The sequence below is a fragment of the Fusarium venenatum genome (genome assembly GCF_020744135.1).
Source record: "Fusarium venenatum strain MPI-CAGE-CH-0201 chromosome Unknown EDB82scaffold_4, whole genome shotgun sequence".
Lineage (NCBI taxonomy): Eukaryota > Fungi > Ascomycota > Sordariomycetes > Hypocreales > Nectriaceae > Fusarium > Fusarium venenatum.
This window is the reverse complement of record NW_027072132.1, coordinates 3,398,700-3,410,022: the sequence shown is the minus strand read 5'-3', so window position 1 is coordinate 3,410,022 and position 11,323 is coordinate 3,398,700. Positions and strand designations below refer to the sequence as shown.

The 11,323-nt window shown below is 47.4% G+C and overlaps 4 protein-coding genes and 1 non-coding gene across 5 annotated transcripts; 3 read left to right on the top strand and 2 right to left on the bottom strand.

The window, feature by feature from the left end:
- Positions 1-63: 63 nt before the first annotated feature.
- Positions 64-153, bottom strand: EDB82DRAFT_t237. The gene has a single exon. It is a non-coding gene; the product is annotated as a tRNA-Ala (tRNA).
- A 483-nt stretch (positions 154-636) lies between these two features.
- Positions 637-2,033, top strand: EDB82DRAFT_316863 (mitochondrial K+-H+ exchange-related-domain-containing protein). Its single transcript, XM_025738068.2, has 2 exons — positions 637-1,422; positions 1,482-2,033. The coding sequence occupies exons 1-2, from the start codon at positions 983-985 to the stop codon at positions 1,885-1,887; spliced, it is 846 nt and encodes a 281-aa protein (XP_025592865.1). The 5' UTR covers positions 637-982; the 3' UTR covers positions 1,888-2,033.
- A 2,124-nt stretch (positions 2,034-4,157) lies between these two features.
- On the bottom strand, positions 4,158-5,532 carry EDB82DRAFT_548262 (survival factor 1; the record flags this gene model as incomplete). The annotated part of the gene is made up of 4 exons (XM_025738066.1): positions 4,158-4,250; positions 4,345-5,146; positions 5,202-5,417; positions 5,510-5,532. 4 exons carry the CDS (start codon positions 5,530-5,532, stop codon positions 4,158-4,160), a joined length of 1,134 nt encoding a protein of 377 aa, XP_025592863.1.
- A 1,564-nt stretch (positions 5,533-7,096) lies between these two features.
- Positions 7,097-9,090, top strand: EDB82DRAFT_480261 (uncharacterized protein; the record flags this gene model as incomplete). The annotated part of the gene is made up of 4 exons (XM_025738064.2): positions 7,097-7,263; positions 7,380-7,461; positions 7,861-8,055; positions 8,104-9,090. 4 exons carry the CDS (start codon positions 7,097-7,099, stop codon positions 9,088-9,090), a joined length of 1,431 nt encoding a protein of 476 aa, XP_025592862.1.
- A 651-nt stretch (positions 9,091-9,741) lies between these two features.
- On the top strand, positions 9,742-11,073 carry EDB82DRAFT_316054 (histone-fold-containing protein). Its single transcript, XM_065607463.1, has 6 exons — positions 9,742-10,175; positions 10,239-10,270; positions 10,330-10,345; positions 10,406-10,493; positions 10,549-10,611; positions 10,671-11,073. Exons 1-6 carry the CDS (start codon positions 9,994-9,996, stop codon positions 10,746-10,748), a joined length of 459 nt encoding a protein of 152 aa, XP_065463347.1. The 5' UTR covers positions 9,742-9,993; the 3' UTR covers positions 10,749-11,073.
- Positions 11,074-11,323: the final 250 nt, after the last annotated feature.

Genomic DNA, 11,323 nt, shown 5'->3' with positions numbered 1-11,323 from the left:
CAGGTACAAAAAGATGAGAAACGTCAAAAAGAGGATATAACAGCGGAATCTAACCGCCTATGTTGGACGAACAGGGAATCGAACCCTGGACCACTCCCAGATTATTCGGATGAATTATGCTAAGGGAGTATTATACCACTAAACCATTCGCCCGACGAATTGTTGTAGGAGAAGTTAAATTTTTGCTCTATGTCGGAAGTCTGCAGGAATTGGTGATAGCGTCTTTTGTGTGGTGGGGGTTACAGGTAGAGAGTGGGTGGAGAACATGGCTGAGCAGGTACATAACATGAATGCTTGAATCGTGCAGGGTCAGATCTCTTGGCTTGGAGAACATGATGGTCTGTATAGAAAGTTTTTATATGGTAAAATAGAATAAATCATTTGCAGCATACTCTTATATCCAACTGTATAGCCTCGTGGTATAATTAAGTCGATATTAAAGTGCTGCACGTGTTAATCAAGAAATCCATCCCTCTCCAACCATGACGAACATGTGCGTCACCGTCTTGACTCTTGCTCTGGGGGCCTCCAACTCCAAGCATGAGAAAGCTTTCTCACCAAGCTAAGCTCAACCAGCGCATTGAGAAAAAACCAACCACGGACAAAAAATATTGCATCGTCGTCAGCTTCGCCACGGTTCTAGCTCAAGCAGAAGAACAATAAACCCTTGTGTTTGGTGGAAAACTTCCCAACCAAAAAAAAAGTCCAGTGCTTGCTTGTTGAATCTCCATCCAAAGAGGCAAATTTCTACTGCCTCTTTCTTCACCGGCTTCTTCTCTACCCGTGCGGCCTCTTTTCAACGAAGAACTTATAATCACAAGCGTCCGTCATGCTACGATAGTCTCTCGCGACACTTTTACGACACTTTTCCCTCTCTTTTGGCTCTCAATCGGTTCAAGCAGTCCCGGTTGACTTTGTCTCTTGGCATAAGCATATCCGCATTCCATAAAGCTGCAGCTCTTCTTCCTACCAACCACCCACCATGAGATTGTACCTCCTACCGCTCTCCACGCGGCGAACGCTGCTCTATGCGAAACGACTCGAGGTCACGACTGCGCCACAGGGTCGGACGTACGTTGACAAGGGCACCGCCTGGGCTGCCAGGACGTGGGCGCAGTGGGAGAAGATGGAGTCGGGCTGGAAGCGTAAGGTCGTCGACTACGGAAACTACGCTTTTCGTCGCATCCCCTACGAGGAATGGGGTCTCAAGTCGGTACCTCCTCTATCTTCGAAACGTCGTAGCGAGGATATCCAAACCAGAGGAAAGGTAGAGTTATGCTTCCCGAGCTCCGTGATACCACCCAGCAAGGCTGAGGGTATTCTCCAAACCCTTGCAACGGAGCGTCAGGCTCTTCACAAAAAGAGGCTTGTCTGGTGTGTTGTGGGCATGCCAATTACTATCCCGTTTGCGCTGATACCCATGTGAGTATAATGTCTTTGACTTTGCTTTTTGTTAGATCCCGCTAGCTAACATCGGGCAGCATCCCCAACCTTCCCTTCTTCTACCTCGTCTACAGAGCCTGGTCACACTACCGAGCCATTGCGGGTGGTAAGCATATCCAATGGCTTCTAGAGCATAAGCTACTACGGCCATCTCCATCCGAGAAGCTTGACCAGCTTTATGCGCTGCATGCCCCGCCCGCCGAAGAACCGGACAACAAGGAACGCACCCTCCTCACCCAAAAGGAAGTGCAGACCTTTTCCGAAACACTTAACATGCCTGCTCTCGAAGTTGAGCTCGAGAGAGCCATATGGCAGGTCGAACACGCTGTTCTAGACCCAGACAGTAAGAGTCCGCCAAAAGAGAAAGCAGCCGGTACAGCGGCTGATAAACCAGGTTCCACCGAGTCAGTGGAGGAAAAGTACAAAGAGAAGAAAGATCAATGAGTAAAGAACGATTCATGTATAACTTTGCACGATGTATGATACCTATATACGTAGCTAGCACGGGGTGGTGTATCGGACTGGGGACTATGGTTGTTTTCTTGTTATGGTCAAAGAAACATTGTATTGTATTAGACTGGTGTGAAAAAAAGGAAGAGGCAGGCGTAAAGACGCGGGTATATTTATAGAAATCTCCTCCCAGAAACGCCGCACCATCAAAAGACGGCTCACAATCGCAATTCTCATAAAAGTCATTATTCTTGTCACAGCTATTTTCTTCGCCGTGAAACACAAGTCATAATGACTCGGCTGCTCTCAGAGCATCGCGGACCTTGAGGGCAGGTAGCAGACCGACGAGGCCCATGGCGAGAAGTATGCGTCTTGTCTTGAGACATGATAGATCGGGCAGACTGATTCTGCTGGCAATACGATGGGCGTCGGAGAGGGAGAAGTTGAGACCAAAGTTCTTGAGGCCGGACATTGAAGAACAGCAGTTCTGAGTCGAGATCAGTATATGATTCTTGGAAACGATGTGTGAAAGATGAAACTTACTCTGTTCTTGGTTTGCCTGATAACTCCTATAGCAGCAGCTTCGGCACACTCATACTGAGTAACCTGAGCACTTAGAACATGTCCCCTCCATGCATCAGCGGCCTTGACACGAAGGAGCCGCTGGGTAAGAGTGTGGGATCCAGGAGGTCCTCGTCGACCAGGTCGGCTGCGTCTTCGACGAGCGATACGGACAGCACCGTACTTGTTCTCTGGTCCATGGCTTGTGGGGTTGAGAGGAGAAGGGAATACAGGGGCGTACGACGACGCATCGCGGTAGGTACAGGCGGGCATTGTTGAAGGTTGAGTTATTTCGGTGCTGGTATGTTCACGATGATAGATGGTAAGGAAACCCTTTGGTTGGAGGATGATTGTAATGGAATTCTTGGTCCTTCACAATAGGGAGAAAAGATGGAATATTGGTGGGATATATTCTTTAGGGAGAAAGGTAAAGGACGAGGGATAATAGTGAGTAACTATCACAAAGAAAAGAGGATTCTCGCAATCCTTATATTCAATTCCACAAGAGATAAAACAAGAGACTAGCTTGTGTAATTCGAGACACCAAAATCGTCTACAGGGGCTGGCTGGATCCTCTCTCTCAACTAAAACATTGGTGTTCTGGATTAGAGGAATGCTCTCTCTGCCGCGTATAAGTCGCGACCCTTGAATACGAACCAACTGAGTTGAGTAAAGATGGATGGATGGATCGTCGTCTCACTAACTGTTAGTCAGGCACAACGACTCAGATCATCAGCACGTCAATCAAAGTGAGTGCAGCAAATAAAAAGCAATAAAAACGCGTAAAAAGGAGGGGACTCGGAAGCCAAAAGTGCTTGCTTGAAGAGACAAACCTTCATGTAGCCTAGCTAACACCTGCATTGCATACGAGACAGAGGCTAAGAAAGATTGTGACGAGACAAGGTAGTCAGGAACGGGCGAGACATGCAGCCTTTTGTTGTGGAGATTTTTCAGTTTGGTTTGGTTTGGTTTGCACTTTAGTATGGAGTAGCCAACATGGTAAGTACTAAGACTGGTATCTCTCCCTTGACATCGTGGGCGGGGAACAGACTAAAGAGAAGGAGAACGAGAGTTATCGATAAATCGTCAATATTATTGGCTTTTCTTCCTTCACTTCTCCCTCCCCCACTAGTTGGACTAAAAAGTCTCCAAGTCTGCCCTGCCCCTTCGGTTCTTTCGGTTCATAGAGACAAACAGAGACGGATACAAGAGACATATCTCTATTGTCAAAGTGGCTCACCCGACCTGCCCAGACAATGAGAGCTAACTTGGATTTGTGGGACGTCACAAGTTCTGGTCTGAGCTGAGCTGATCCAAGACGAGGGCGAAGGGAAACAATGGTTTATTCATTCGGGCTGCGGTTTAGTAAAAACACACAAAGGCTAGAACCCGAATCAAAAGACGCGTGAGACGTGTCGAGCCAAAATAAAGGGCCCTTCAAGTCCAATATTGGTTTGGAAAGGGCATCACTTGTAGTGTAGTAAATAGTCTGTAGTATATCGTATCCATTTAAACGAGTGACCAAGCCGTCTGTCTCCAACGCCGAGACTCCCTGCCCTCTTCTCAAGAGTGTCGATTACTGTATTACCCAATGTCTTTGTGTGTAAAAAGGTTGGTACTCTGAATATTAAAGAAAAAAGACGAATCCAAAAAATAAAACATAATATCGATCCCGTCTTTCTTTCTGTCGTCTAGCCTCTACTTCACGAGATGAAGGTGGCCTCGGTGAACATGACGCCCTCCTCGACAATCTCCTCGTCGCCAATCTTGAGCTTCAGGGAGAGCTTGGGGTGGTACTATAGATTATCTTGTCAGCAAGGGGGTTCCCCAATGGTTCGGTTGTTCGGAAATTAAATCAACGGGGGAGAAAAAGAAAGGAGCAAAACTCACCTGGTAGATGTAAGGCTTTGTGCCTGCAGCTGCTGCAACAATTGTCTTGACGAAACCGGGGACCTCGGCCATGACGTCAACTCGATCAACTCGCTCGCCGAGAGGTCCTTCAATTAGGGCCTCAACAGGCTTTGAGTCCTTGGTCGCACCAGACCAGGTGTACTTGACCTCGCTCGGCTCAGGCCACTCGTTCTCGGAATCCTTCTTAACTTGAGTGTGAGTGGCCGTGTTGGTGGCGCCAGCAGTAATGATCTCGCCGTCCTTGACGATACCGCCCACGTTGATAAGGGTTGAACCGTATGACGGGGTGCTGGTAAACTCCATCATGACAGCTGAGTAGGTGGGGCCCTGGAAGTTGACAAAGTTCCATCGACCAGCGGCGTGGTGAGGCTTCATGCCCTGGAGGGCGTAGACGAAAAAGGCCTTGCCCTTCAGGTCGATGGGTCCCTCCTTGGTGGTGATGGTACCCTCGGAGACACAGCGAGGCCAGAAAGCATGACGAATGGATCCCCATGGGTTGTTGTGGTCGGTGCCGTACAGGGTTGTGCCTGTGGTGCCAGCCTGGAAACCAGGGGTAGAGCGGGTGATCTTCAGGTTAACGATGGCTTCCTGGCTGTTCATGCTCTTGATAGTGTAGTAAGTGCCATCCTCGGATAGCTCGACGGCGCAGTCGTCGGCGTAGAAACTCGTCTTGTCCTCGTTAAAGTCTTGGTTGTTGAGAGGTGTTGAGGCCCAGAGGTGGGGCTTTGAAGGGTCCTTGTCAAAGACCTTTGCGTTGAACTGGCAGGTTGTTCGAATGCCGCTTTTGTACATGTTAGCAAGTGACAGCGAAGTGATACGGATTGTGCGGAACATACGCAACGTTGCTATAGATGACCTGGGCAAGAGCAATGTAACCGTTGTCGGCACAGATGTAGAAACTCTCTGTCTCAACAGAGGTCGAGTCCATGGCCTTCCACTTCAAGCCATCTCGAGTGAGCTCGGTGTAGGGAGTCTTTTCGGCCTCGATGGCAACAGACTTGATGGCAGAGGGACCGTAAATGGGCTCCTGAGTGCCGGCGACATTGGCCAGTCTATAGCGGTCAGTATTTGCTTCAAAGTCTCTCCATGTCCATGGGGTGGTGATGCATGGTGGGGTCCAGAAGATCTGATAGAGGATACTTACTGTTGCTTAGCCCAGTTGAACATGATGACTTGGTTGAGTGATTGTACTTGGGAGATAAAAAAAGGTAGAGAAACAGGAGGTTGATCTGTTTCGATTCAGAAGGTGAAGATGATGGGATAGGATGGGAAGATGGGTCGAGAAATGAAATTCTGGGGACTTTGTTAATTAATGACCCTGTCCAAGCCTTTTCCGTACCGTAGGTACCGCATTAAAGATGTCACTTTCACACCGCTGAGCCTGGCCTGGCCTCATAGCCTAGCATGGCCTGGTATGGCCTGTTGTATGGATGTGGCGTGGAGGGGTACATATTGTGGCTGTTGTCCCTGTCCCTGTGGATGATGTGGGGAATGACGTGTGTGTGAAAACGCGTATAGCAAGCACAGTAGGACGCGTCTATACGACTTTTTGTTACCATCTTTTCTGTTACGATTGGGACTACAGTGAGCTTGCTGGTGATTCGAATACATATAGCATGCGTCATACACTTTCTCTAGAGGGAAGCAATCGTTTGAAATTACTTACCTCTTGTCTCTGATTTCCACACTCCGTAGCTTCCGGAATCCACTTATCAAATCGATCGGCTGGTAATTTCACCCTCAAATTTGACATGGTCCCATGACAGTGCGCTTACCCTATAGATAGGCATGACGAGAGTCCAGTATAGAGCCATGACAAATTATGTTGGTAGGATTTTCTATGAATGTGTTATTTATGAAATAATATATATTTTTATCTGAATGCTTAATTTACCTAACCAAACCATGTTATACGAAAGACTGTAAATGTCACGGCATTGAAGACACCTCGGGCTAAAGTGCAACATTCTAACAAGATTCAAGGAAACTCAACAGCAGCCAATTAATGATTATTATTCAATCATCGATCGAGGAGTGTCCATTTTAGTAAAGCATGTTCATCACTGTAAATAATTTCTCGTCACTGTAATTTACTTTCGGTGTAACCATGAATTAGAGGTTAAACTATCCCTGTGTCAACACTTGCTTTTTCCGCCGCATGACCGATAAGATATCATATCAGAGATCAGTATCGATAAAAGACATTCGTTATCTCGGATCTAGTAACGGATATCTGTTACTGAATACGAATTATTTCAAGCATCAGGTAGCAAGCTACGTAGTGATTCTCAAGCTACAGGACAGGGTCTAATTCAAAAGGAATGCTCATGCAACCTTTAGCAAGATGACCAATCAAAATGCGCATAAACTTATTACGTGCAGCTAAAAGTAAAAACTTTGGCCGGCCCGCCCATTATTAGCAGGTACTCAGTGCGCGACGCGGTCGGCCATTTGATTTCTCAATCGCAAACATCAATCTTTCTCACTTACATCAACCTTGTCATCACTTTTGCTTCCATCATTTGGCGCAGAAACTCACAGACACTGCTGATCGGCAATCGCTACCACATCTCAAATTTTTGTCGCGATACAGCCACACACCATACAATCGATTTTGCGCGTCACGACATAATCGCTGATAAAGTCGAATATCTATCCATCTTTATCGCCATTATCGATAGCATCCCATCGTACCTACACCCATACCTCCTTCCAGCGACATTCGAATAAAATGGAGGAGGACGGGTCGCAAATGCTTGCTCAGGCAGCACTCGATCCAATTTCGAGACCAGAGTCTACTTCGACAACTGCATCGACATCGTTACCACCACACGTACTGCCAGGCATCTCAGCACTCGCCGCTGCCAACGCGGCTACAGACGTTACAGCTCAGTTGAGGTACGGACACAACCTGTAAATACACCCAATGCACATACACTCGACAAGTCCCAATCAAGCCCCCAACAATACCAACCAGGCTTTTCATATGCAATTCAACTAACCCTTGTCTGCAGAGCTTCGGCCGCTCCATCGCCCGCTGCTATGTATCCTACTGCATCTCATGCCGCGACAAGTGGGGGATCTGGAAGTACCATGGTAAGTCTCGATCATGTTTCTTTATCGCAATCTTATCAGCACTCATGAAGAGAGAGTCGCATGTCACCACTGCATTGCAATCTTATCTCTAAAGCCGCTGCGTCCCGTTTTTTTCGCAGCCATTACAATCAACTTTGGCTTATCGTCCACCATTCATTCGGTCACGTGGCTTATCTTTCAGACCTTGCCACGCTAGACCTCGACAGGATTGATAGCGGGTCTTTACTGCGGGCTTATCTGGCTTATCAAGCCAGTTACGTTGCAGCCAAAGATTTTTACTCCATCCTCTTATCGTCGCCGAGATAATAACCAGCGCTCTCCCTCCCGCTTTCGCATTTACTCACTCTATGTTCATATTCAATAACCGGCATCATGATGGCAACTAACGGATCCACGCAGCCTACCTGTCACAATTGCAGTACCTCTACGACCCCGTTATGGCGTCGCGACGAGTACGGTGCTGTTCTTTGCAATGCCTGTGGCTTGTTCCTCAAGTTGCATGGTCGAGCACGTCCAATTTCCCTCAAGACCGATGTTATCAAGAGTCGCAATAGGGTTAAAACCATGCGCCCCGATTTGGCGAATAAGAAAAAGGTTAGTTTGATACTTTCCGACATTATGTTTCTTACTAATATTGACCAGCAACAACAGCAGCAGCAGCAACAAGCAGCACATGGATTCGCCACGACCGATGCGAACGGGTTCGATACTACTGGACAAGCTGCTGCTCATGCCGCACGACGGGCATCCCAAAACAAACCGAACGGTCACGATGGAGACTCCCCCATCTCCCGCACTGGCACCCCCTCGATGTATGGCCATAACCTATCCTCTTTTATGGTTGAAGACCCATACCAGAGTGGCTTTGTCGCAACTGGAGAAGGCCGCGCGACATCGCCTATGAACGGAGATCGCAAAATGGATGCACCTCAATCGCAGGAGCAGCTCATCGCGCAAAACTCAAGCCTCAAGACACGAGTGAGCGAACTCGAAGTAATCATAGAGCTTTTCCGAGGTCGTCTTGCCCAGTTGGAGCAACAAGAAGCCACTGCTAGAAACAGTCAACAGGTTGCGAGTGTCGAACAAAACCAATTGCGCTCCGAGCTTGACGCAACAAGAGAGAGTGAGGCTCAGTTACGCGCACAACTTGAAGATAGTCATCGACGTGAGAACAGCTTGAAGCGACGTTTGGACGAACTCGAGCTTGAGTTCCAAGCGGTTCACCCAATCGGCTCAGATCCCGATGAGCGACCTGCTAAAAGACCTCGTACCGTCGACGAACCCTATAAGACTCAATCCGAAACAGACATTGAGGCTGCTGCCGAGGCACTCATCGCTTCTGAAGCATCTAGACCCGACGATACTACTGAAACCGCCCGCTATGTGGCTGCTGAAACACCCGAAGTATCACAGCCCTCGGAAGAGACGAAGGAAACCTACCCTGCCCCGGAGACAGATGATGTTCCTATCGACCCTGATATGCCTATGATGGATGATACCCCTCAATCTGAAGAGAAAGCAAAGGTGTCATTGGATGCCGGTGTCCTTGATGCCCCTGCCGCCACTGATGCTTCTTCCGAGGCTGTTGAAGGTACAGAAGCTACTGCGTCCGAAACCGTGGCTGCGTGATAAGAGTGATTTTTCATATCATTTTCCATCAGCGATATGTTTTTCCTCAACCTTGGACTTGAAGGTTGACCATGGTCATTCATGCAGAACAGCTACCTGAACGCATTGTCGGATTGATAGCAAAAGTACCCTAGCATCAGTTATGATTCAACCTGATTTATACCCCACATGCGAGAGGCGTCGAACGCCCTCGCTTTGCTTTCATGATATATACCTCCTAGCAGCAAGGGCAGCGAGGACACAGGCGTTACGGCACGTCGTTTCAGGGCGACAGAGAAGACTCGGGTGGAAGCATAGTGTTTTTTAATGGATTGAGTGTGAGGATGAATGCATGGTTTTGAACTTGGCCTTTGAATTGTTATGTTCATGGGACTGCGAACCTGAAGGGGTGTAGTCATTGATTGATAAAAGTTCAGTTGCCCGCAATGAAAAGTAGACCTGTTTTTGTTCAACTGTTTTCACGTGTCACGAACTGTATCTTATCAGAAGCCAAGGAGTACCGCCTAAAACAGTATACTAGCCACTATTTGGCTCGCATTCCCAAAAAGTAGTATGATGTTTCCCATCAATTCCTCGTTCAGCTTTTTGCCACTGGTGGACAGTTGTGTAAAACCCCCTTTCTGCCAGTGTTTATCAGTGCTTGACAGTGCTTGACAGTGATTCATTTTTGTGGTCACGTGGTTGGGCGAAGAAGCTGAGAATGAGATGATGTATCACGACTGAGCGCCCAAACCAACCAACTACCTAACCTGTCGCGCTTGTTATTTTACAAAACAAAGAAAGTCAAGTGCGAAATTAAGCTAATCTTTATACTCTGTTTTTAACGACATCCGTTTTAATTTCGAAGTTAACTTTCTTTTTGATACATAATCCCTACTCATCACACTTCATTAATCAAGCACCATGCCTTCGGTGCCTTTACGAGGAGGTCCTTCCTCTCGTCCTGGCCCTTCGGCCTCACGCTTAATGCCTACGCCTACATACTCGGGCGGAAAGGTCGTTGCGCTGCACAAGAGGGGCATCGGTCGCCCAGCTGGTCAACAGAGCACTGGTGGCAAAACAGTCCTTGGTGGCAAACGACACCGGTAAAGTCCATCAAAGAAAAGAAGAATGAAACACCAAACTGACAATAATTTCTTTTTTTGTAGCAAGGTCTTGCGTGATTGTATACATGGCGTCAGTATGTCTATTCACTTACCCTGAATACCAAAGATGTACATACTGACCGTGTCATTCCAGCCAAGCCCGCTATCCGGTTCGTCAAGCTAGCTCTAGAGGATTTGAAGGAATCAAAGTATTGACATAGGACGTGCAGACGACTCGCCCGCCGTGGTGGTGTGAAGCGTATCTCTGCTACTATCTATGCTGATATTCGAGCTGCGCTCAAAGCCCGCCTTGAAAGTGTACGTATATCAACTACCTAAGTATTCACTGTTGAGACACTAACGGATATGCTAGATTCTCCAAGATTGTGTCATCTATGTCGAGTACAGAAACGCCAAGACTGTCACAGTTCACGACGTGAGTGACATTCCATTGATTGACCATAATAAAAAAACGCCCACTGACCCAGCAAATAGGTCATCCACAGCTTGAGCCGCATGGGACGCCCTCTCTGGGGTTTCGACCCTGATACCTACAGCCCCAAGAAGCAGTAGCTTACCTGTGTCTTCGTTCCTTTGTGATGAAGAATTTCCCTTAGTGCGACATGGCGTTTTAGCGTTCCGGAGAAGGATTTGCTGCCTTTGCCTTTGTTTACCACCGTTGAGAGGATGTTACCCGAGAGAATGATACCAGAAAGGGTTGTTTATGAATGAGTACATACGAGAGGAACCGTTGTCATACAAATCAGACAAGAATGATAGGATGTTTACAATCAAACATTTGTTTGTTATTGATCAAATTATGAGCTTCTTAAACGATAGAAATATGGGGTATCTCAAGTGACAGTACAGGTAGGTGAGGTATCAAAAACAAAAAGTAAGAAAAAGTAAAGAGTAGTGCTCCAGCCATTAAATGCTCCCTCCTGCATATTCCCATCTCTCCTGTAAATCAGAGTCTACTTTAGCATGACCCGTCGTCTTCTAGTGGTATCGTTATGTAGTTTGTCGATTGCTGTGTCTTCTTTCTGTCGGCTGTATCGTTTTCTGGGGTATTTGTTTATCGCAATCTTGGTATCTCACATCGTCGTCCATTCATCCCCCTTCATCTTCTCGTATTGTGATCGGCTTTG